The following is a 26,427-nucleotide window of genomic DNA, read 5'->3' as shown; positions in this document are numbered from 1 at the left end:
GGAGGGGGTTGATTTTACAGTCTCAGGGGTGAAAGAGGCATAAGAAAATCTGTGTATAAGTGGACCCAGGAAGTTCAAATTTTTGTTGTTGAGGGTTAGTGGTATACAGGGGACACTAGGTAAGTTAAAGGTTGGGCTGGGAACGGTGGCTCACACCTGTAATCCCAGCACCGTGGGAGGTTGAGGTGGGAGGATCGCTTGAGGCCAGGAGTTCGAGACCACTCTGGGCAATATGGTGAAATCCTGTCTCTACTAAAAATACAAAAATTAGCTGGGCATGGTGGCATGTGCCTGTAATCCCAGCTACTTGGGAGGCTGAGGCACAAGAATCACTTGAACCTGGAAGGCAGAGGTTGTAGTGAGCTGAAATGGTGCCACTTCACTCTAGCCTGGGTGACAGAGTGAGACTGTCTCAAACAAACAAACAAAAAGATTAGCTAAAGGTTGAACTTTCAGTGATGAATTTAACAGAAACAATCTCATAGAGATTGTGGACAGAAGAAACAAGCACAGATGCAGTTAAAACCCATGATAAACGCCCTGGCAAAAACAAGTATTAGGCCAGGCGTGATGGCTTACGTCTGTAATCCCAACACTTTGGGAGGCCGAGGCAGGAGGATTGCTTGAGGCCAAGGGGTTCAAGGCTGCAGTGAGCTATGATTACACCACTGCACTCCTGCCTGGGCGGCAGAGACTCTGCTAAAAAAAAAAAAAAAAAAAAAGAAAAAGAAAAAGAAAAAGAAAAAAAAAGAGGTTGGGCATGGTGGCTCACACCTGTAATTCCAGCACTTTGGGAGGCCGACGTGGGTGGATCACGAGGTCAGGAGATCAAGACCATCCTGGCTAACACAGTGAAACCCCATCTCTACTAAAAATACAAAAAAAAAAAAAAATTAGCCGGGTGTGGTGGTGGGTGCCTGTGGTCCCAGCTACTCAAGAGGCTGAAGCAGGAGAATGGTGTGAATCCGGGAGGCAGAGCTTGCCGTGAGCTAAGATTGTGCCACTGTACTCCAGCCTGGGTGACAGAGCAAGACTCTGTCTCAAAAAAAAAAAAAAAAAAAAAGAGCACCTGGAGGAAGGAGGTTAGTTCTGAGGGATTGGGATTCATCCTGGCATTGGGACCATGGACAAAGGTCCTGTGGTGACAAGAAGGAGCCTGGTGCCAGCCTGGCTTAGCACCACGTGAGAGCAGAGGGGTGGAAAGGCACTAGGTAAGCATGCCTTCAGATGAGAAATGAGGGAGATGGGGACTGCGGGACCCTGACATGAGGGAGGAGGAAAGGAGATAGGGAGAATGGGTGACCAGAGGGACCACTGAACCACCGAGGGCGGGGGCTTGCTAAGATCAGAGCCATGTGCAGGAGAATGAGCTGCAGTCTTGGACAGACCTCCCGGCACAGCTGGTCCAGCCATCAATGGCCATAACCACGTGCATGATTGCAGGTGGAACCGGAAGAACCAACCAGGCAACCCACACAACTGGGGAACTAATCAAGTCTTGTTTTAAACAACTACATTATGGGTGGTTTGCCATATAGCAGTGGATCACTGAAACAGAGTCTAAAATATCTATTAGGCCGGGTGTGCAGTGAGTAGCTCAATGCTAGTAGTAATCCCAGCATTTTAGGAAGCTGAGGCAGGAGGATCCCTTGAACGAGGAATTTGAGACCAGTCTTGGCAACACGGCAAGACCCTGTCTCCACAAAAAATAAAGAAAGAATTAGCTGGGCGTGGTGGCACGTGCCTGTAGTCCCAGCTACTTGGGAGGCTGGGACAGGAGAATTGTTTGAGCCCAGGAATTCGAGGCTGCAGTGAGCTGTGATTGCACCACTGCACTCCAGCCTGGGCAACAGAGTGAAACCTTGTCTCTAAAAAAAAAAAAAAGAAAAAAAGAAAAAGAGTCTACAAACCAGGCAGGAGCACTGAATGCCTCCTGTCTCCCCTGAGACCCTTGTAGACCTTGAGGTCTGTCACAGAGCTCACCAACCTTCTCTTGGTCTAGAATTATCTATAAATAGTTGAGTGTAGCCGGAGAGGACTGAATACATGGTGTTCTTCAACCCCACCAAACTGCTGTGCCCTGCAGATGATCCTTGAGCCCAGGTGTTGGTGCACTGAGGACAAGGCTGAGGGGACAGAGGCGGGAACAGCTGCCCAGGGCCAGGAGAAGGCAGAGTTCAGAGTGTGTGACCTACATCTAACTCTATATTCTCCAGGGGTCTGAGACCATTTCCAGCAGGGTCTGGAAGGTCCAACCATTCCCCAGCACACACAGTCACCACTGGATACAATCCTTCCCTGTGAGTGGTGCCAGGGTCCTGGGGCAGTGAAGTCTGTGAAACAAAGTTGGGACCAGAGTGTCTCTACTGTTGAGGGCTGGGCTTATTTGCTCTCTAAATATAACTGTAAGTGCAAGTAGAAACACCTATCTTCGATCTTAAAAGGATCAAAAAGCTCTGACAGTGTCAGTGGTAGGGCTGGTGCAGGGGCTGCAGCAGTGCTGGTGCACAGGTACGACCTTCTCCTGCCCTGATTCCCAAGGACTGGTGCTCTGGGACAGGTCTGGGAGGCGTATTTCTCTTTCACAAATACATACACGACACATGCAGGAGCTACTGGATGAGGGAAGAAATGAATGAATGAGTGAACAAAGCTTCCTTTCTCCTCTCCAGAAATTAGCGTTCACCTGTTAGTTCCCCACTGCACACCAGCCTGTACAGAGGAGGGAGGGGCAACAAGTCATAGATGTGGTTGCAGCCGTGACTGGACAGAATGGTCAAGACGTCCTGTATCTGCAGAGGCCCTCCGCAGCCCTTGCGTGGGCAGTGGAGCTGTTGGCCAGAGAGGCAGTGGGAAGAAGGGTGGGGCTCCCAGAGTCGGCCCAGCTGGCTGAAACTGGTGCAGTCTGCACCTCACCAGGCACAGTAGATGTGAGGCAGCTTGACATGGAGCAGGGGGCTCATCTGAGCCTCAGGGGTGGTTGCTCTATCAAGTGTTTGCGAGTAAACAGTCCCAGTGGACACCCAGCTGCTCAGTGCCATCTCCCGCACCCAGGGCCACTTCAGCCCTGATCACAGGCCCGCACAGGTTCCAGGGAGGGGACACTTTAGCTTTGTGTGGGAGGATGAGTATGTGGGATCAGAGACTTTAAGTCCAAATTTCCCTTAAATTTTTTTTTTTAATCTTGCAGGTAGTATGCAAACATACGTTTAATTAGTTTATTATTTTTATTCTCATTTATTTTTTCGAGGCAGTGTCTCCCTCTGTTGGCCAGGCTGGACGGCAGTGATGAGATCTTGGCTTACTGTAACCTCAACCTCCCAGGCTCAAGTGATCCTCCCACCTCAGCCTCCCAAGTAGTTGGGACTGCAGGTGCCTGGCCACTATGCCCAGCTAATTTTTATTTATATTTTTGTAGAAATGGTGTTTTGCCATGTTGCTCAGGTTGGACTCAAACTCCTGAGCTCAAGTGATCCTCCCACCTTGGCCTCCCAAAGTGCTGGGATTATAGGTGTGAGACACTGCATCCGGCTCCCAAATTTCCCCTTTTTATAAGGATACCAGTTGTACTGACCAGGGCCCCACTTCTGTGACCTCATTTAACCTTCATTAGCTCCTTAAAGGCCCTATCTCCAAATACAGGCACACTGGGGGTTAGAGCTTTAACCTATGGATTTGGGGGATGCAATTCAATCCATCACAGCGCCAAACTGCACCTGCTCGGTGAGCCAGAACGCGGGTGGGGAAGATGCCAGGGCCCTGGTGCTTCTTTCCCTAGCCTGAGTCACTTTGCTTGGTTCTGGGAGGCAGAGGAGCATGGGCTGAAGGCAGTGCTGGAGGGTGGAAGGGACAGTGCATCCCAACCTGCTCTGGGCCCCCAGTTGTACAAAGCAGGTGTTTTCACCCCCCGAGGATGTGTCCTCCCTTTCTGGCTCACCAAGCATTTAAGTGTGGACAGAAAGTTATTTCTCTGGGGCTCAGCTTCTTCAGGGGGAAGTTGAGGTCACATCCCCTGAGGGACCTGAACCCAAAGGTCTCCAGGGCACTGGCCCCAAAGTCTCCAGCAGGTGCTTCCTCCCTGAATGCTTCCACATGGCAAGATCAGAGCCACAAATGCTGCCCCCACACTGTTCCGGTAACCGAAGAAAGTCTGGGATGGTAGTGGCCAGGAACGGGGTGTGCCACAGCCCCACCTCTCAGAGCAGGGAGGAGGATACTGCACCAGCCCTTGGGGACCCCAGGCACCGTGGCCACAGGAGTCAGAGCTCTGCGGGTCTGCACCATGTCCTGGGCTCCTGTCCTGCTCATGCTGCTTGTCTACTGCACAGGTGAGGGAACCCCCAGAGCCCAAAGACCCCTGCCCCTTCCTTCACCCCCCTTGCCCCTACGGCCCGCATGCTTCTGTGTCACCAGGTTGCAGTCCTCAGCCGGTGCTGCATCAGCCGCCGGCCATGTCCTCAGCCCTTGGAACCACAATCCGCCTCACCTGCACCCTGAGGAACGACCATGACATCAGTGTGTACAGCGTCTACTGGTACCAGCAGAGGCCGGGCCACCCTCCGAGGTTCCTGCTGAGATACTTCTCACAGTCAGACAAGACCCAGGGCCCCCAGGTACCCCCTCGCTTCTCTGGATCCAAAGATGTGGCCAGGAACAAGGGGTATCTGAACATCTCTGAGCTGCAGCCTGAGGACGAGGCTATGTATTACTGTGCTATGGGGGCCCGCAGCTTGGAGAAGAAGGAGAGGGAGAGGGAGTGGGAGGAAGAAATGGAACCCACTGCAGCCGGGACACGTGTCCCTTGAACTGAAGACAGAAGGGGCATGCATCCCCTTGGAGAGGGTGTCATGGAAGAGGGTGGAGCCGTGGCCTGAAGCGCCGAGGAGGCCGAGCCACTCCGCATCTCCTGGTCCTGCAGTGTTGCCGTAAATCCCCACTGGAGACTGCACTAGGGAATTAAAGCTGCTTGTGACTTTTTGCTGAGTTTGGTCTGACTGTTGTGCGATCTCGTAGTACCAGCCTCGGGCAAAGGCCCAGGGCCCCGGGAGACTGGTAGATCACAGTCTGCTCAGCTGAGGCATTGTGGTGAGCGCTCACCTGAGTCCCCACTTTTGTGGGCCATGGGAGGCAAGGGGTTGACTAAAACACCCTAGAGGGGTATCCCTGCCAAGGACAGGACCCTCTGGTGTCATCTAATTCTGCCCAGGGGTTACAGGGTAAACAAGCTTAGAAAGCACCAGGCCTGGGCCTCCGGGGAGAACAGGAGCCAGGTGATAGGCCTAGAGCAGGTTCTCCACCTTGGTCCTATTGATGTTTTGGGCTGGACAGTTCTTGGCTCTGGGGCTGTCCTGTGGATTGTCGAATGATGAGGGGCATCTGTGGCCTCTACCCACCAGATGCCCCTTCCCAGTTGTGACAAACAAAAATGTCTTCAGACATTGCCAAATGTCCCAAGGTGGTAAACTCACACTGATTGTGAACCACTGGTCTAGATGAGCAAGTAAATGCATTTACTTATTTGCACAAGAGTGGCAGGTGCCGGCAAACATGTTCTTTTCTTTCTTTTTTTAGAGACAAAATCTTGCTCTGTGGTCCAGGCTGGAGTGCAGTGGTGCAATCACAGCTCACTGCAGCTTCGAACTCCCAGGCTCAAGTGATTCTCCTGTCTCAGCCTCCTGAGCAGCTGAGACTACAGGTGTGCATCACCAGGCTTAGCTATTTATTTAGTTTTATTTTTGGAGAGAAGAATGTCTCACTATGTTGCTCAAGCTGATCTCAAACTCCTGAGCTCAAGTGATCCCCCTGCTTGGGCCTCCCAAAGTGCTGGGATTAGAGGTGTGAGCCACTGCACCCAGCCCATTTTCTATAAAGAGGCAGATGGTAAATATTTTTGGCTTTGCGGGCTACACGATCTCTGTCACAACTGCTCAATTCTGTCCTTGTAGCAAGAAAGCAGCCACAGACAATATGTGAACAAAGAGGCATGGCTGTGTTCTTATTAAGCTGTATTTACAGAAACAGATGGGGCTGTGCTGGGCTGGGTGTGGTGCTCAGGCCGCAGTTTGCTGAGCCCTGCTCAGGAGCACTCCAGTTCCTGTCTCCAGGTTTTAAGCAAGCCATGCTTGGTGGGACAATCAGAGTTCCCCTCAACTTATCCTGCCTGTGACCCCAGGCAGAAGCCTCTGGACCCATGGAGATACCTAGAGGCATGAAGGACGTGGTCTCACTGAGACTATGTTGGACTGGCTGGGTGAAGCAGCAGTGGGGAGCTCCCCGCAGCCCTGGCCCACAGCAGGGCCCCCTGAGCCCGTGGGTGGTGGGTCTGAGTATGCCTTGCAGAGAGGGACTCTCTATGTTGGGTGTCCACACAACCTGTAGACATGCCTCATACTCAGAGAGGTGCCGGCAAACCATCTCCCTTGTAACCCCAGCTTGGCTGAGCACATCCTTTCACCACAGCTAAGAAGATCCTGAGGCATCTCCCCAGAGAGGTGGGCACAGGCCAGTATCAGCCAATATCAGCCTTCCATGTGTGGTCACAAGTCCCCCTCTTGTTAAACAGCGGTCTCCTGCACTCTGGGAGGCCAAGGCGGGTAGATCACCTGAGGTCAGGAGTTCGAGACCAGCCTGACCCACATGGTAAAATCTCATCTCTACTAAAAATACAAAAATTAGCTGGGTGTGGTGGCGCATGCCTGTAATCCCAGCTACTTGGGAGGTTGAGGCAGGAGAATAGCTTCAACCCGGGAGGGAGAGGCTACAGTGAGCTGAGATTGCGGCACTGCACTTTAGCATGGGTGACAGAGCGAGATTCCATCTCGAAAAAAGAAAAGAAACAAAAAAGAAACAGTGATCTCAGCTTATGCCATACTCTATGTACTGGGTTCTTCGTGCATCAGGCTTTTACCCCTGGGCCAGGCCCACATTTTAAAACATTATTATTTATTTGTTTATTATTTTATTTTAGAGATAGGATCTTGCTATGCTGCCCAGGCTGGACTGCTATGGCTGTTCACAGGTTCAATCATGATGCTCTACAGCCTTGAACTCCTGGGCTCCAGCGATCCTCCTGTCTCAGCCTGCTGAATGGCTGAACCACACGTGTGAGTTACTGCACCTGGCCATGGCCCACAGTTTTAAAGGCCAGCTAGATGGTTCCAGAGGAACTCTGTCTTCTGCTTGTAACCTGTCCCTCTCTTGCTTTCATCCTTCATGATTCTGGGACTCCATGCTATGACAAGAAATCTAGAAAGCCAGGAGATGAGTTGGACTCCAGTATCATCCTCATGCCCCCGCCCCATTAGCTCAATGGAAAATGAGACCTGGAACTCAGGCTCGAGGCCAGACTGAGCGTGAGTCTTAGCTCTGGAGGAGTCACTTAAAATCTAAGCCAACATTTCCAATGTTGTATGTAAAGGGGATAATCATAGAACTGATTAACTTATATAAAAAGTTTTTATCTGACTGGGCGTGGTGGCTCACTCCTGTAATCCTAGCACTTTGGGAGGCCGAGGCAGGCAGATCACCTAAGGACAGGAGTTTGAGACCATCCCAGGCAACATGGTGAAACCCTGTCTCTACTAAAAATACAAAAATTAGCTGGGCATGGTGGTGGGTGCCTCTAATCCCAGCTACTTGGGAGGCTAAGGCAGAAGAATTGCTTGAACCTGGGAGGCGGAGGTTGTAGTGAACTGAAATTGCACCATAGCACTCCAGCCTGGGCGACAGAGTGAGACTCTCTCTCAAAAACAAACAAACAAAAAGTTTTTATCCATCATGACTGCTCAACAAAATAATAGTATCATGATTTCCCCATCAGTCACCTGCCTGGCCTTCCCTCTTGTCAAATCCTTTCCTTTAGTCTGAGTCATTTCTCACCTTGACCATTATTTGGTCTCCTTCCCATCCATCCTCCTGCTACCACTCCTCATCTTTTTGCTCCTAGATCTGACCTTGCCTGCATTCCTCCTCTCTAACCCTTTATTGTCTCCCACACTCTAAGGAACACATGTAAGCCACATCTGTAATTTCCAATTTCCCAGTGGCTATATAATTTTTAAAGGGTAAAAACAAATAGGTGAAATTATTTTTAATGTTATATTTTATTGAACACAATATATCCCCAATATTACCAATTCAACCTATAATCAATATAAAAATTAGTTACTAGATAGTTGAAACTTGTTTTTCTTTTGTATTCACTTTCAAAAATCTGGTATGTATTTTATACCCACGTCTTGGATAATTGGGACCAGCCAAGGGGTCAAGAGCTACATACGGCTTGTGAAGAGATCACTTGGGTTGAGGGGATGCAATTCAGCCTCCTTCCCATGACACAGCCTTTGAAGGCTGGCTCAGGCTTGGTCCCAAGTCCCATTTCTTGTGCACCCTCTCTCCCTGTTTCTGCCATGTTAAGCCAACTGCAATTGACCAAACACCCGAGTCTCTTGGTTGCTTCTAAACCTTTGCCCAGGCTGTTTACTGCCAGGACTTCCTGTCCCTTTGTGGTGGCCTCCAGCTGGCTACATGGACTCGGGGCTCCACAAATGTTTCAAATCTTACTCCTTGGGCAAGACTTCCCTGAGCTCTTCATGCAGTTATTAACTTCCTCCACTGTGCAAACAGCATGTTTTCCTAACTATATTTAGCATCTACTGCACCGTTCTAAATTTATTTAGCAAAGCTCCCTCCCGTACTAATCTGCAGATTCTAAGTGGGCAGGATCTACTCAACCCATTGATGTGCCTGATAGACACTTGGCAATTATAGTTGAATGAACAAATGAATGAATGTGTAACTGAATAAACTCTCGGGTTCCAAGGACACTGCCACTGTGGGATCCCATTAGGTGGCTGGGGTCACCACCTTAGGGAATTGTGATTCCCTAAGAAGGGAGAACCAGCCCAGACCTTCTCTCTATCACATTAGCGACTGGCCACATTTCCTCTCCTTTCCCTTTTTCTCTCTCCCCCACACCATTCCTGCATGACAGTGAAGAGAAAATCCACCTGGTCAACCGAACTACAACTTTTGGCCTCATCCCTATCCCTCCCTCGCCTTCTGACCAGGGCCACAGTCACCCTGTGGGTTCTTTGCCTCGAGCGTCTCTCACGCCCTTCCTCCTCCATATCTCTGAGACCAGCCTCCAGTCCCCCTGGCCTGCTCTGTTGCCTTCTGGCTCTTTGTCGAACCCAAGACCAGGGATACCCTTCTAAAGAGTCAGTTCCTTCCATCCAGCCTCCTTTTCATAATCTCTATCAACCCCAGATAAGGAACCAACCCAATCCCTCACCCTGACACATAAGGACATCTGCAGTTAGGATGCAAATGACCTTACCTAACTTTCCACTCCCACTTCATGTGCTCAAGTCCACTCTTAGTGGTGTATTCTGCCATCCCTCACCAAGCCATTTAAAGTGCCTGATTGTCATTCTATATTCCATTTCTCTCCTTGGACTATGATATGCTTTCTTTGTCCCCCAGCAGGACCCCACTCTCCACTGACACACCCAGTTACAGTTACAGTTGCCTCCTTCCCTGGCCCCTGTGGAAGGAGCTGCCCAGGCCTTTGCTCTCAGAGCCTTCTGCATTCCCCACTGCCTGCAGCCTCCTTACATTGGACAGTCATCATATTTCCCATGTGTCAAATGTAGAAGTCCTCCGTGGAAATGCTGTTTATTAATATTAGTTACTTTGGGGCTGGGCGCAGTGGCTCACTCCTGTCATCCCAGCACTTTGGGAGGCTGAGCCAGGTGGATCACTTGAGGCCAGAAGTTCGGGACCAGCCTGGCCAACATGGTGAAACTTCGTTTCTACTAAAAATACAAAAATTAGCTAGGCGAGGTGACATACACCTGTAATCCCACCTACTTGGGAAGCTGAAGCATGAGAATCACTTGAACCCGGGAGGCGGAGGTTGCAGTGAGCTGAGATCATACCACGGCACTCCAGCTGGGGTGACAGATGGAGACTCTGTCTAAAAAAAAAAAAAAAATCAGTTACCCAGAGCAGGGGTATGGCCATGGATGCTGTGGACTGACAGCGACCAGCCTCTCAGGTGACTCCACTCACATGACTCCCACTGAGAGACTGCAGTGTGGCCAGTGAGCAGACAGACCCACTGTGGGTCTGTCTCAGGGTCTGCGCAGAGGGCACCCACAGCTGTGCCACCCCCCAAAACTCCCCAGGGCTGGGGCAGTAGAGCCTGTATTTGCTGCTGGGGACTCACTGTCAGATCTACTCTTCTGGGGAATATCAGGTGCTCACAGTACAAGTTCCCCCAGGGCTAGACTTGTCAGAACCTCTAGCAGGGGTGACTACAAAAGGTCCAGAGAGAAGAGGGGAGGCTTCTGTCTCACTTCCCCTTGGGTCTGGAGCACTGCGTAAGCATCCCCGAGTTAGTGGAGGCATCTTAGATCCAGAGAAGCAGCCGGGGATCCTGGATCCCCGGTTGCTTCTTTGAGTCTGACTTAAAGCTCACGAGGTATCTCCTGGCCTGTGCTGGTATCAACGTTATCACATAGTCACCAACACTGAGGCCACTACTCAGGGTCTGGGAGAGTCTGGCAGATGCTTCCAGGGATGTAGAGAAGGAGGCCTGCTGAGTCAGCACAGGCTGGGAGAGGGAACCTGCAGACACAGACACTCGTGGGTGCTGGGGCAGAGACCAAGATTATGTGTCTTAATGGTCAGAACCACAGGAGCTAACACGAGCTAAGGAGGTAACCGTGGACACCTGAAGCCTGCACTCACCTGTGCAGTGAGAGTGGCGTACGATGGGGAGAGGGGTCCAGGCCATGGTAAACACTGCCTCCTAAGGCTGCAGAGGGCTGGTGGTCCTGGCTTCTTTTGTCTTCTCCATTGTCCTGTAAAGGAAGAGTTGTTCACACAAATTTGTTTTGAATACGAGTGATCTCTGCCCCGCCCTGAGAATCGATTGAGATCTGACTTTGGTCTGAGGTGTGAGACCCAGAGTTGGCCCCCTGGGAGAGACCAGGTAAGAATCAGCTGCTGGTACCTTCCACAGACTGGTGAGCAGGAGCCTTTGCTTAGCCTGGGAGGACACAGCTGCAGCCTGAAGAGGAGGCTATTATTGTAAGATAAGGCATGATGTCAGTATGCTTACACAGTGCTCTAGACCCAAGGGGAAGTGAGACAGAAGCCTCCCCTCTTCTCTCTGGATCTTTTGTAGTCACCCCTGCTAGAGGCTCTGACAAGCCTAGCCCAGGGATGACTTCTATTGTGAGTACCTGATATTCCCCAAAAGAGTAGATCTGACAATGTCACGTTCTCTTCTTCAGTTCAACTTGTAGCATGATCCATAGCTTTTTCTTTCTCACCTTATTCATGTTTTTGCAGGCAGAAATCTCTTGCTCAGAGATGACAACTTCTCAGTAGAGATGTTAGAGTAATCAAAAGAGGCTGATCCCAGTCACGCCCCACTCAAAGTCCAGGAGTGACTCAAAATGCCGGTGGGAGCTTCAATTTGGTGGTTTTTTTTTTTTTTTTTTTTTGCTTGTTTGTTGTTTTTTTGGTTTTGTTTGTTTTGTTTTTTGAGACGGAGTCTCACTCTTGCCACCCAGGCTAGAGTGCAGTTGGCGCGATCTCGGCTCCCTGAAACCTCTGCCTCCTGGGTTCAAGCTATTCTCCTGCCTCAGCCTCCTGAGTAGCTGGGATTACAGGCGCCCGCCAGCACACCCGGCTAATTTTTGTACTTTTAGTAGAGACTGGCTTCCACTATGTTGGCCAGGCTGGTCTCGAGCTCCCGAGCTCAGGCAATCCGCCTGCCTCAGCCTCCCAAAGTGCTGGGATTACAGGCGTGAACCACTGTGCCCAGCCCCGTTTAGGTTTTATGACACAATACCAATCTGTAGAAATGAATTGTGTTATGTATACTAGCAATGAACCATCAAATATTACAAAATAAAAGCAGCACCATTTATCATAGCACCAACAGGAAAGGCTTAAGGACAAATTGAGAAAAACAAAGTTTTGTAACCTGAAAACTACAACAAAAGATAAAAAAGTGTTAAATAAATAGACACTATATTCCCAGTTTGTGTTTCCAAATACTCAATGTGGTGAAGATGATAAATCTTCCCAATTTGTTTGATAGATTCACTGCAAGCTTTTTCTGTAAAGTAAGTTTGCAGTGAATAGGTAGAAATTTTAGCAGAGAAATAAAAGATATAAGAAAACACATCATGGAAACGTAGCTCTGGTATGCTAGCCCCAAACTTTGAGCTCTGACTCAAGGGAGGTGGGCTGTGGTCAAAGTGAGCAGGGACCCAACCCTCACCTCTGACTTCAACGTCTTTTAGGTTCTTATTTCCAGGCTGGGCTGAGTCATCCATCCATGATGTTGGGCTCAGAGCTCAGGAACATTATCTGCATCTGGAAGAGCAGCAGCATTGCGACAAACAGTGTGGTCTGGCAGCAAAAGTCTCCAGGGAGGAGCCCTGGAAATGTGGGCCCTGAGCGTTTAACCCTCACTATCTTAATTACTGTAATTTTTGCGATGAGTTCTAACACCTGGTAGGGAAGAATGTCTTAGGAGAGTGTTGGCTAACCTTGGCTTTTTGAATTTTCATGTAAATTTTAAGTATTAATTTATAATTATATAATTTTAAAAAGTCAGTATCTTCCAATTAGTTTGGAGAACTGAGTGACATCATACAAAATTAAAAATTGCAAGACAAATTTTAACACAAAGTTTTACTTAATTGGCACATGGGATTTACAACTGAGTACTATGACATAGTAAACAGGAAAATGAATTCTTTCTGCATGTTACTGTGAGGTATCGTTTCCACCATTACAACCATTAAATAACAGTGAAATAAACTCATTTTAGAGACACACATTCAAAGTCTTATAACAATAAAGTATTGAACCAAGTTTTCAAACTTAATAAACCATATTTAATCACATTTTTCACATCAAAAATAAATTATATACTTTCCTGATTTAATATATTAAAGGCAAATTCATTGACAACAAAACCTTGAAGAAGTAACAACATTCTGAGAGTGTTGACATAGTTCATGTTTCGGACATGAAGTGTAATTCAATAAATGCTGCCAACATTTTTCAAAGAATCTCAAGTGTAAATTTTTAAAAATCTCAATTCTAAAAGGACATAACTTACGTGCACATTTCTAAACACAAAGGAAGTTATTGCCAAGGAAATAATGACCAGGAAATAATAAGAAAAGGGATTTATTTTTTATTCCTTTAGGATTATTTTAAGAATTTCTCCCTAGCTTAGCTAATTATCTTCAGATCCCAAATACTATATTCTCAAAGATCACACTATCACCTACTACATCACACAACAAGTTATATGGTGTGAAAGGAGATAAATCTCGGGACTCCCAGATGGACAGAACACAATGTCATCTCTCTGCTCACCTGAGACAAATGCACATTTTGTTGCTGCTTCTGCTCTATCCCTTCACTAAGCCAAACTAAGGCATAAGTGAAGATTCCTCTCCCCTCCTCTCACATATAAATTGTGTATGCAGAAAAAGGCTAATCGGAGACTCAAAAGAATGCAACCATTTGTCTTATCTATTTATGACCTGGAAGCCCCCTCCCATGCTTTGAGTTGTCCTGCCTTTCTGGACAAAATCAATGGACATCTTACACATACTGGTTGATGGCTCACATCTCCCTAAAATGTATAAAAGCAAGCTGTAGCCAGCCACCTTAGGCAGGTCCTCAAAACTTCCTGAGGGTGTGTCACGTCCATAACCTCGGCAAAGTAAATTTTCCAAATTTATTGAGACCTGTCTCAGATATTTTGGGTTCACAATGGAAAAACTTACAGAGAGAGGTCCTCAACTTCCTGCTGGACAGAGCTGACTCGAGTCCTCTTCGGTGATCCCAGGGAGTTCTCATCAGACCCCGCTCTGGTGGAAGAACACGCAGACATTGGGTATCTTTGGCGTACACAAGTGTGCGTTTGCTTTACAGCGCAGCATTAAGAAGTCTAAATAAAGATTTTCTTGTCTTGACAATCTAAAACAAAGGGCCCACGAATCCCCCAAGTAACTACTCGCTAAATGTGTTGAATGCAAAGTGTAGGTAAAATGAGGGTCTTTTTAGGGTATTGCTTGGAACGGAAGTCAGGGGACCTCGGTTCTGGCACTAAAATGGATCCCTCATTTGGAGCGTTATGTTGTGGAGGAAGGGTAGGAAATAAGAGCTGTTTGGTAATAGAGTAAGGGAAAGAGGGTACATATCATATGGAAGGCAAATTTAAGCAAATGGCAAGTAACATTTAAAAGTATGTTCGGTGGCACAGGGTGGGATCATCCCTGGCTTTGGCCATTTCTGCAGACTGGCCAAATCTAGGTAAATTCCGGCAATGATCCTCTATTTAACCCCTAAAATTTATCACCATCAAATGCATGACTACAGTGGCATGATCTAGAACTTGAATATAGTGAATCTAGTGCAGGTGGAAATTTGGAAATGCCCCTAGAATATCTCAAAATTAGGTTTCAGAAATGCTAAGATCTCTGCCAAATGGTTTTCTTTTTTTTTTTTTTGAGACGACGTCTCGCTCTGTCGCCCAGGCTGGAGTGCAGTGGCGCGATCTAGGCTCACTGCAAGCTCCGCCTCCTGGGTTTACGCCATTCTCCTGGCTCAGCCTCCCGAGTAGCTGGGACTACAGGCGCCTGCCACCTCGCCCGGCTAGTTTTTTGTATTTTTTTAGTAGAGACGGGGTTTCACCGTGTTCGCCAGGATGGTCTCGATCTCCTGACCTCGTGATCCGCCCATCTCGGCCTCCCAAAGTGCTGGGATTACAGGCTTGAGCCACCGCGCCCGGCCTGCCAAATGGTTTTCAAATAGCTAACTGTGATTGGGTTTTTTGACGTAGTTTCCCTCATACATTTTTTGTCCTGGGAGTGGGGGGTTTGGAGGTAGAGACTGCTTTGCCACGCTGACTCATGAATATGGTAAAAGTACAGGTGCTAAAAATATATTCTCTAATTAATTATGCTCCTATGTAAGTGAAAAGGAAATTTGAAAATTTTAGTGGACAACTACTTCTTCTGAAACTTTTAAGGTCAGATTTCTTTGTTAGTTTCTCTTTGATACTCATTTCATCCTGACAGCATGCCTCCCCTCCCCCACCTTCTCGTGGTTCTATAGCTAGAGCAGCAGTACTAGAAAAAATAGTCTATTCTATTCTTAATGTAAAGAATCCTACTTCCAATTTTACATAAAACTAAATTAAAAATGTGCTTTACCAAAGCATTTGCACTCCAGGGCTCATCATTTAGGTCTAAGTCTTCTGTAACTGTGTCATTAAATTTATACCACTTTCCTTTTCCACACCCCCTAGAACCCAGAGATCAGACAAACATAACGTTAAAAACAAACATCCTTATCCCCAGCATTTATCTCTATGCACTGTCTACAAATAAAGTGGCTGATTACCCATTTTAAACATTGAAGAAAAATGTGGCAACAATTATTTCAATTTATAAACTTTTCGAATTGAAGGGGTAAAACCAGTTACAGCAAGCTTTAAAAATTCAGAATGAAATGAGGTCAAAGAACAAAGCCAGCGTGTCCTGCACCACAAAGGTGAGTGTGGATGATAAGGGAGGCGGAGAGGACAGCAGAGAGGCTGCTGGCCGATGGATGAGCAAGCACCGCCTCCAGAGATCCTCCCCACCTGTCCTTCAGGAAGGAAAAGCAGGGGTCTGCCTGTGCTGCCCGTTGTATGTAATGACACTAAGTGCATAGTTTTCTGTGAGGGCACTTTTTTTTTTTCGGGAGCCCTCCACCTTCCTAGATTTATACATACTTCACCTATCTTCACCAATTTCCAAAGAAGAATTCTACTGAGCCATTCCCAAAACTGTAAGGCTCCACGTTCAGCATCCAGGGAAACTATGCTTTAGCAAAAAGACCATATTAATGTAGATTAATAACAGCAGGACCCAACGAGGTCAGATACAGATAAGAAGATGCGATTTCCTAGTTTAATTCCAGAATAACTATCTCTTCAGTTAATTACAGTATCTCAGAAAGGCCAAGTCTGGGAAAGCCTGAGTAGCCCCTGGCTTGAGCATTAAACATTTTCCTTCACAGCAGTGACAAGGCTGCCCTCTAGAAACAAGGCTCCTGTGACGAGATCTGCCTGTTCAGGAGCAGCAGCTGCTTCAGACAAGGGGCTTCTCGGAACACGGGGCCACAGCCTTTCACATGGCGAATGAAACATGAGAACGGAAGAAGAAAGAATTGAGTGAGGAAATAGTTTTTAAAAATTTCAGGAAGAGAAAAAGTTACCCTTATTTGTTTTTTTTTTTTTGAGACAGAGTCTCGTTCTGTCACCCAGGCTGGAGGGCAGTGGCATGATCTCCGCTCACTGCAACCTCCACCTCCCAGGTTCATGCCATTCTCCTGCTTCAGCCTCCCAAGTAGCTGGGACTACAGGCGCATGCCACCATGCCCAGCTAATTTTTTGTATTTTTAGTAGAGACGGGGTTTCACCATGTTAGCCAGGATGGTCTTGATCTCCTGACCTTGTGATCTGCCCGCCTCGGCCTCCCAAAGTGCTGGGATTACAGGCGAGAGCCACCGCATCCGGCAGTTACCCTTATTTGTTCATCGTGTTTACTGGAGCATCTAATCTCCCAGTCAAATCCAAATCTCATTAGGTCAATTACCAAGACACCAGGTCAAAGCTTAATGTAAGTCCTTTCCACTGAAACAGAATTCACAGACATAAACAAATACATAGAAAAGGTAAACCTGACAATGAACACAATCCAGCTTGCTACAAAGTAGTCGTCTAACTTTCTTTTCTGTTTTTTCTCTGTAATTTAAAATTGACTCATGTGACAGAAACTTGGTGTTGGTGACTGGAGTCCAGTGAATCAGCTGGGTTGAGCCACAGGGTGTGGGAGAGGAGTCAGGAAATCTGATTTTGGCTTGCTACTCATCACAGCGATTCCCAGGAAAGTTGCTGTACCTCAGGCTTCTTGTCTGTGAAATGAGAGAATATTGCCTGGATACCTCACAGGCTGATCATTTCAAGGAAAGGTTAAAAAATAAAGCAACATACAAACCTAAGAAATATGTTTTTTGAGGACAGATACTTTATAATGGGTTGATAAACTACACCAGTGGGCCCAGTCCAGCCTGCCATCAGCTCTTGTAAAGTCTTAAAGCACAACCATGCCCATTTGTTTACTATTGTCCATGGGGGCTTTTGCACAATGGCAGCGAAACTGAGTAATCAGGGACCGTATGGCACTGAAAGCCTAAAATATTTACTTTCTAGCTCTTTACTAAAAAAACAAAAACAAAACCAAAAAACAACTCGCCAAGCCCAATCTAAGACATAACTTTGCATTTGATAAATGAATATGTAAAGACACTTTTTTTTTTTTGTAAAGGCACTTTTAATGAATTATTTTATACTATTTTTTTTTTTTTTTGAGACGGAGTCTCGCTCTGTCGCCCAGGCTGGAGTGCAGTGGCCAGATCTCGGCTCACTGCAAGCTCCGCCTCCCGGGTTTATGCCATTCTCCTGCCTCAGCCTCCCGAGTAGCTGGGACTACAGGCGCCCACCACCTCGCCCAGCTAATTTTTTTTATTTTTTAGTAGAGACGGGGTTTCACCGTATTCGCCAGGATGGTCTCGATCTCCTGACCTCGTGATCCGCCCGTCTCGGCCTCCCAAAGTGCTGGGATTACAGGCTTGAGCCACCGCGCCCGGCCTATTTTATACTATTTCTACTGCATGTATCTTCATCTTCCTTTTTTTTTTTTGAGATGGAGTCTCGCTCTGTCGCCCAGGCTGCAGTGCAGTGGCGCCATCTGTGGGACTACAGGTGCCCGCCACCACTCCAGGCTAATTTTTTTTTTGTATTTTTAGTAGGGATGGGGTTTCACCGTGTTCGCCAGGATGGTCTTGGTCTCCTGACCTCATGACCCACCTGCCTCGGCCTCCCAAAATGCTGGGATTACAAGCGTGAGTCACTGCATCCGGCCTTCCTTCTAAATGGTCATGACCCCAAAGCTCCTTCCTGGTTATAAAGTGACATGATAGAGAAATTCCTTTTGGTTTTGTGGCTTTTTAATTTGACTACAGTTCTCTGAAGAGACAATACAATGCTCACTGCATTTTAGGGGTCTCCTCCCCAGAACTGACCTGTGGAGTGCATTTATTGGGATGGTAAAGCTTCCTTTAATTAGAGTGGATGTGAACACTAAAAACACCCACATACCTAGACTCAAACATGAAGAAGAATTGTCCAGTGTGCTTCGACATCTTTGAGGCTTCTAGGCCCCAAAGGAGCCACGTGAGTTCCCCTGCTCCCTGCCTGGCTTGTTCCCCTGTTGGCTGAACCAGTGTCCCCCATCAATCCTCAACCTCACGTGTCTCCATCTCCTGCCAGCCCATTAAACAAGCCAACCACATCCTCCCACAGGCACCAGAGGCCACCACACCCCCTTGTTCCTGCCTCCACGCCCCTCTGCTTCACTCTATTCCTGAGTGCACCCCTCGTGTGGCCCTGCCTGGTGCGTGGCGTCCTCTTCCCCAGGCCATGAGTATATGTAACTCATAAACTGCTGTCAATCACACATCTGTCAAGCGCTAAGTTTCATGTGTTCAGCTACCTTGTGCTCTTTAGGGTGGGGCATTCTTCCTTCACCAACATGGTGAACAATGATAACAGAATGGGGTGCAGCTGGGAGCCACCAACAGCCAGGTTATGGGTAAATCATTTCTTTTTTTTTGAGACGGAGTCTTGCTCTGTCACCCAGGCTGGAGTACTGTTGCGCAGTCTCGGCTCACTGCAACTTCTGCCTCCTGGGTTCAAGTGATTCTCTTGCCTCAGCCTCCCCAGTAGCTAGGATTACAGGCATGCGCCACCACACCTGGCTAATTTTTGTATTTTTAGTAGAGACAGGGTTTCACCATGTTGGCCAGGCTGGCTGGTCTCGAACTCCTGACCTCGTGATCCGCCCACCTTGGCCTCCCAAAGTGCTGGGATTGCAGGTGTGAGCCACCACACCCAGCCCTGGGTAGATTATTTCTAAGAAAGGATCCTGGCAAAGCACCACAGTGTTCACTAAAGTTAATCCCTTCCACTGCACAGATCAACTTGCTTTTTACATGAAGTTCGTTTCATTTGAGAAAAGCACTGGGACAATGAGCACCAAAGAGATTCTTCCCTATGCTGTATTACGTGGCAGCAGGCCGACCTCCCGCTGATAATCAGAGTCAATTTTCCCTGCAGGTTGTGACTTTTTTCTCTTCTGGATGGTTTCCTGCACTAAAAGTGATCAAGCAGCAGCCTTAGCTGAGAGTTCAGTGAGACTCCTGCCCACTGCTGGAAGTAATTTCCTTCTGGAAGTCAGGACTTCTCAACATGTAGAACTTGAAATTGCAGGGACCAGAGCATACATTTCAAGTGAGTCACAGACAGTTATGAAGAAGGTGGCACCATCTCTATTTTCCATCCCTTACACCAAGTGAAGACACAGCGGTGTTACATAACAATCATTGATTTCAGGTGTATACTCTGCCCTGGAAAACAGTACCTGTGGTAAATTGAATATGGCTGAAGATACTTTGCTATGGGTCCCACTGAGATGTCACTGAGAGGGAGAGTCTATTTCCCTCCTCCTGAATCCGGGCCAGGTCTGTGACTTGTGTGGTTAACAGTGTGCTACAGAAGGGATACCCCATGAGGCTGGGACAGTGGCTCATGCTGCAATCCAAGCACTTTGGGAGGCCAAGGCAGGTGAATCCCTTGAGTCCAGGAGTTCGAGATCAGCCTGGGCAAAGTGTTTGTAAAACCCCATTTCTATAAAAAATACAAAAATTAGCCGGATGCAGTGGCAGGCACCTGTAGTCCTACCTAATCAGGAGGCTGAGGTGGGAGGATCACCTGAGCAGGGAGGTCGAGGCTGCAGTGAGCTGTGATTGTGCCACTGTACTCCAGCCTGGACAAGAAGAGTGGGAGGCTGTCTCAAAAAATTAAAAAATAAATAAATAAAAAATAAAACAGTGGACGGGATAAAGAAAACGTGTTACTTATACACCATGGAACACTATGCAGCCATTAAAGAAAGTCATGTTCTTGGCAGCAACGTGGATGGAGCTGCAGGCCATTATCATAAGTGAACTAAGTCCTGAACAGAAAACCAAATGCTGCATGTTCTCACTTATAAGTGGGAGCTAAACCATGAATACACCTGAACATAAAGAAAGGAACAACAGACACTGGGAATGACTACCAGACGGGAAAAAAAAAAAAAAGAAAAAGGGAGAGGGGGAGTCTGCTGAAGACCCAGTCTGTGGGTCCTCCCCTCATTACCTGGGTTATGAGGTTGTTGGGACCCCAAGCCTCAGTGTCATGCAATCAACAGATGTAACTAACCTGCATGTGTACCCTTTAATCTATAATAGTAAGAGTAAAGAGCATTGAAAGAAAAAGTCAAGATTAGAAGCAAAGAAAATAATAAATGAAAAAACACAATCTATAGTTATCCAAACAATCCACGACTGTCACAAACACAGAACGAGGACCCAATGGACAGAATGAGGCAGCCAAATACTCAACCCAACATGCTATGTAGGGAACATATTTTTCAAAACACCAAAAAGACACAACGGGAGAGAGTCTAGTTCAATCAATGATTTTGAGAAAACTCAATATTCACATGCAAAATACTGAAATAAGACGTTTACATTGCATGATATACAAAATCAACACAAAATAAATTAAAGACCTAAACTCAATCTTGAAACTGCAGAGGTCCTATAAGAAAACATAGGTTGGGTGTATATTTTAGGAAACCTGTATCTACGCACACAGGCTGCAAAAGGTGAAAAATAATCATAACACTAAAGGGAAAATTAGAGGAACTACACGCACAGACAATGCAATGGCTTGGCTATTTATATGTGTGTGTGTGTGTGTGTGTGTGTTTTGTGGGGTGGAGGTTTGGATATAAAAATTACTGCTAACATATGCAAATATAAACGACACTAGTGACACTTTAGAACTTCTACAGGGGGAAGGAAACAATGAAATAAACTAACAAAATACAACCTAAAGACTGGGAGAGAATTAAGGAAAGTTCTACCTCTGAAAGAGATTGTTATCTAACACCTACAACACACTGATTCTACTAAGGGAAAACAACAAAAACAACAACAACAAATACCAAAGCTGAGAGGATCTGAATAGACATATGTAAAGAAGACAGGAAATGGACTCACAGGTAACAGTTTCTCAGTATCACTGATCCTCACGAAAAAGTGAATCAAAACCATACTCAGGTACCATATAAGTCCAGTTAAAATGAATATTAAGAAAGAAAAAAAATCAAAATTGTTGAAGGTGATGGCTGGTGTAGACTTGCAGGAAGGAAAACTCTTGTACGCTCTTTGTGGGAATGTAAATTAGTATACACGCTATGCAAAACTGTTGGAGGTTCCTTAAAAAAGTAAAAGGTCAAAGTACAACTACCACTCCAGGTAGCAACCCCACCACTGGGCACACATTTAGAGGAAACGAAACCCCTGCATTGAAGAGGTATCTGCCTTCCCATGTGTCCAGAAGCACTACTCACAATAGCCAAGATATGCAATCAACCTAACTGTCCATCCACAGATGAAGAGATAAAGGAACCGGATATATACACTATGGAATGCACTTCAACTGTAAAACTTCTGGAAATCATTGAGCTGCAGCCATGTGAAGAAACCTGGAAGACAATTAGGTGAAATGAAATGAGCCTGTTAGAGACCCACACTGCATGACATTAGGCAAATGGAATCCAAAAGACACTGTCTCCTAGAAGCAGAACTTTCAATAGGTGTTACTAGAGGCTGGAGAGAGGAGGGGGCCTGGGCAGGGATTGCTAATGGGTACAGAGTGATACTCAGAGACTCAGAGGTGAGGAATCCATTCTGGTGTTCTAGTCCACAGCAGGGTGCCCAGGGTCAACAACGTCTAAGGGAATTTTTCAAAATCAGCTGGAAAGGATGGTTCTGAATGTTTTCTCCACAGGGAAATAATAAGATGCCAGACACCACGATTTGATCATGACACTACGTATACATATATCAAAATGTCCCTTGCACCCTCTGGTTATATACATACACTCTATAGCAATGAAACTGCCATCAACTGTTGGGAGAATTCATTCTAATTGGAGTGAGATAGAATCTGAGTGTGGTTTCATTTATGTTTTGGTGTGAATCAGCCACATTGATAATCTTATCTTTTACCTGTGCATCAACCTCATGTTTTCAGGTCCTCTGCCCACTTTTACACATCAAATTAAAAACAAATTAATAATAACTTGGCAAATATAACTAATGACGCAAACACACAAAATCAAAACCACCACTCAGATTCCATCTCACGCTAGATGGAATGGATACTACAAAAAATAAAAAAAAGTGAAAAGTTTTAAAAGACAAAAAATGATGGTGTGGATTTCCACAGAGGCGGAACTTGTCTCCACAATTCATTGAAACATAAACTAGCATACACACTAAAGAAACCACTTGGAGGTTCCTCCAAACCTTAAAACTACAACTACCATTTCATCCAGCAATTCTACCACCAGGTGTATACACAGAGTACATGAAATCAAGCCATGGAAGAGATTATCTGCATTCCCAGGTGGAATCCAGCACTATGCAGAATGGCCAAGATGAGAAATCAGCCTGCCTGTCCATCCGCAGATGAAGGGATAAGTAAACTGTCCCATGCGTAGACACTGGAATACTCTTCAGCTAGAAAAATACAATGAAATCCCATCACGGGAGCCACATGGTTGCACCTGGAGGACATGATGGTAAATAAAATGAGCCAGGCAGAGACAGACAAACCTTGCATCCTCTCACTCATGTAGAAGCTGAGAAACTTTATCTGTAAGACCTAGAAAGCATAATCATGGTTACCAGAGGTTGGGGGGAGGAAGGGAATGGGCAGGGATTGGAAAGGGGTACAAAGTTCCCCACAGATGAGAGGAAGAAAATCCTGTTTTTCTATTCCACAGGAGGGTGACCAGGGTTAACAGTATTAGATAGCTTGAAAGGAGGATACAGAAGCTTCTCATCACAAAATAATAAACAATGGTACAAAATTACAGAGACACTAAATACCCTGATTTCGTCATTCCACAATGTATGCAAAGACCAAAATGTCGCACTCTACCCTCTCATTGTATTCCTTTACTATTTGGCAAATTTATTTCAAGAAATATAATACATGATGCTAAAATTCACATGGGACCCTGAATCACCCTGAATTTCTTCCAAAGCAATCCTGAGACATCCAGACCACATCAGATGCATCTCACCCACTGAGTTCAAATTTCATGGAAAAACTGAGTACCTGCTTCCACATAGCGCAGTGGAACACAAAGGAGGACCCAGAAGTAAACCCACACACCAAAAACCGTCTGACCCTCAACAGAATCCACAAAAATAAGCAAGGGGGAAAGGATGCCCTCTTCAATCAACGGTGCTGGGATAAGCGGCTAGCCACGTGTGGAAGAGTAACACTGGGCCCCTACCTCTAACCAGACACAAAAAGAAACCCCAGATGAATGAAAGGTTTAAATGGAAGACCTCAAACTATTAGAATTCTGCAAGAAAACATACAAAATACCTTTCTCCACACAGACTTTGGCAAAGAATCTATTTGGCTATGTCCCCAAAGGAAATGACAACAAAACTTGACAAGTCAGGCTTAATACTCTAAAGAGCCACCACACAGCAAAATAAATTAGCAACAGAGTAACAGACAGCCTACAGAGTGGAAGAACATGTTCCCAAACTGTATCTGATCAAGGTCTAATATCCGGAATCTTCAACGATCTTATGCCAATCATTCAACAAGAAACAACAAAAAATCCCGTTAATGTATGGGCAAGGAACGAGAACACACACTTCTCTAAGGACAATGTGCAAGTGACCAACGAAGAGGAAAACATGCTCAAACTCACTCCTCAACAGAGAAATGCCAATCAAAAGCAGGTCGAGATACCATCCCACACCACTCAGAACAGCAATGACTATGCAGACAGAGAGAGATACTGGCGAGGCAGCTGAGGAGAGGAAATGCTGATGTGGTCTTGGTGGGGAAGCAAACTAGTACAGACACTGTGGAAAGAAGTTTGGAGATTTCTCAAAGAGTTTAAAACTACCATCCAACCCCACAATCCCACTCCTGAGGGTCTACCCAAGGAAAATATATCCTTCTATCTAAAAGACACAGGCACTTGTATGCTCATGGCAGTGTTATTCACAATGGCAATGGAACAGAATCAACCTAGGCGTTCATCAACAGTGGGTAAGATAAAGAAAATATGGCAGGTGTACACCACAAAACAGTACACGGCCCCCAAAAATCGCATTTTTGGCAGCAACATGGATGGAGCTGCAGGTCATTATCCTAAGTGAACTAAGGTCAGAACAGAAATCCAAAAGTCACACATTCTCACTTATAAGTGGGAACTAAACTATGAATGCACCTGAACATAAAGAAGAGAACGATGACACCAGGAATAACTACTAGACCAAAAAGAAAGATCTGAGAGTCTGCATTTCTAAAAGGTTCCTTTACCCGCAAATCCACATATGTGTATTATTATTACCAAGTTAATAAGAATGGTCAAAAATAAAAAGGGAAGCCATTAGTAGAAACCTTAGTCTTCCTCTTCATCCTTCTCCTCCACTGCATGGGTTGGGATGGTCCTCAGCATCTTGATCCCCCAGGTCACTGACATCAACTCCAAAACTCATGCCAAGAATGTCCTTCCCTCTTCTCTTTCCTTCGGGTCATAATGAGTGTCTATTTTTCCAGCATCTTTCTCCCAACCTGTGTTGACTCAGCCACCCTCTGTATCCGCCTCCCTGGGACAAAAGGTCAAACTCATCTGCACTCTGAACAGGAGCTACGGCAGCTGCTACGTAGACTGTCCCCAGCAGAGCTCAGAGATGGGCACCAGGTTCACGATGCCAGTGGGCAGTGGTGCTGTTATTGCATTCAGTGGGTATGGAGTGGTTGTCCAGGCACAGACAGACAACCACACAGCAGGAACAAATGTACGTGCTGAAATTTAACAAAGACAGAATAAGGGACACTTGGGGAATAGAGGTCTCAATTGCAGAAACAGTGAGTGCCTCAATAGTTAGAGAACTGGGGTCATCTCTGCCATGGCTAGGATTCCTCTCTCCTTCATCTTCCTCAGTCATTAAAGATTGCATTGGGGGTAATCAAAGGATGCTGAGGCCTACTACTCACTCCCAAAAAAACACCAGCAAGCATTTCAGCAGGGAAAAAAGAAAATGCTCACAAGGATGGGGTTAGATTTAGCCATAAACCAGATTATGTGGCAGGAGGGAGAACATATCCCCCATTTTTGGCCACTCAGAAACTGGGGGAGCTAATCTGAGGAAAGGCACCAACACCTATTCATTAGTGTTTCAGCTCTGTGTGGTCACGGGTCTGTGTGAGGTCTCAGCAGCTGCCTCTCTCAAGATCTCCCCACAGGACAGCAGGGTGAAACCTGGGGCAGGAAGACAGGGGAAGCTGATTTGCATAAAGAACTTTTTTTATCCTGTTGGCTCTGGGGAGGCATGAAAAGGCCCTGCGGAAAACAAACTCCAGCTGAGAAGCCTGAGAACACTTGGCCTTCATAAGCGTCCCCACCATGGCCTGGATGATGCTTCTCCTCGGACTCCTTGCTTATAGCTCAGGTCAGGGCTTGAAGGGACTCTATCCTTGGGGGGACCACAGAAAACAGGGTCCAGGTTACTGTCATCCACATGATCACAACTGTGTCTCTCCTGTTCATTTTAGGAGTGGATTCTGAGACTGAGGTGACCCAGGAGCCATCGTTGTCAGTGTCCCCTGGAGGAACAGTCACACTCACCTGTGGCCTGAGCTCTGGCTCAGTCTCTACCAGCAACTACCCCAGCTGGTACCAGCAGACCCCAGGCCAGGCTCCACGCACGCTCATCTACAGCACAAACACTCGCCCTTCTGGGGTCCCTGATCGCTTCTCTGGCTCCATCCTTGGGAACAAAGCTGCCCTCACCATCACGGGGGCTCAGGCAGACGATGAATCTGATTATTACTGTGTGCTGTACATGGGTAGTGGCATTTCCACGGCGATTTAAACGTATGAGGAAGTGCAACTAAAACCTCTTTATATACTCACAACAGTTCAGCCCTTACAGATAGCAGGGAAAGTGACAGGATGGAAATGGTCAACACGGTGAGTGAGGAGTCTCCTTGCCCCAGCCTCTGATGCAGGGGTTCACTGCCAGGTGCCTCATCCAGTCTCTCCCCGGGTGTGTCCACCTCCCCAGTGTGACTGTTCCATGGCTGTGCTTCCTCGCCACTGAGAATAATGTGGAGGGAGA

The 26,427-nt window shown here is 46.7% G+C and overlaps 2 protein-coding genes and 1 gene segment (V, D, J or C); 2 read left to right on the top strand and 1 right to left on the bottom strand.

Moving 5' to 3' along the window:
• LOC117096641 (melanoma antigen preferentially expressed in tumors-like) overlaps positions 1-26,427 on the bottom strand; it is a 51,511-nt gene that overhangs the window by 24,139 nt on the left and 945 nt on the right. Inside the window, exons 2-3 of the mRNA XM_033234101.1 lie at positions 13,827-13,910; positions 12,299-12,393 (exon numbers count right to left, since the gene is read on the bottom strand). The gene's annotated coding sequence lies outside the window, so the exon portion shown is untranslated. The remainder of the gene's footprint in view (positions 1-12,298; positions 12,394-13,826; positions 13,911-26,427) is intronic.
• On the top strand, positions 4,002-4,984 carry LOC117096647 (immunoglobulin iota chain). Its single transcript, XM_033234105.1, has 2 exons — positions 4,002-4,328; positions 4,414-4,984. The coding sequence occupies exons 1-2, from the start codon at positions 4,283-4,285 to the stop codon at positions 4,803-4,805; spliced, it is 438 nt and encodes a 145-aa protein (XP_033089996.1). The 5' UTR covers positions 4,002-4,282; the 3' UTR covers positions 4,806-4,984.
• On the top strand, positions 25,629-26,232 carry LOC117096652. The segment is given in 2 exon segments: positions 25,629-25,758; positions 25,862-26,232. Coding segments are annotated over 2 exon segments (366 nt in total).

Source organism: Trachypithecus francoisi, unplaced genomic scaffold (genome assembly GCF_009764315.1).
Source record: "Trachypithecus francoisi isolate TF-2019V2 unplaced genomic scaffold, Tfra_2.0 Lachesis_group14, whole genome shotgun sequence".
Lineage (NCBI taxonomy): Eukaryota > Metazoa > Chordata > Mammalia > Primates > Cercopithecidae > Trachypithecus > Trachypithecus francoisi.
The sequence above is the reverse complement of the archived record's forward strand: the minus strand, read 5'-3'. Positions and strand labels throughout refer to the sequence as shown.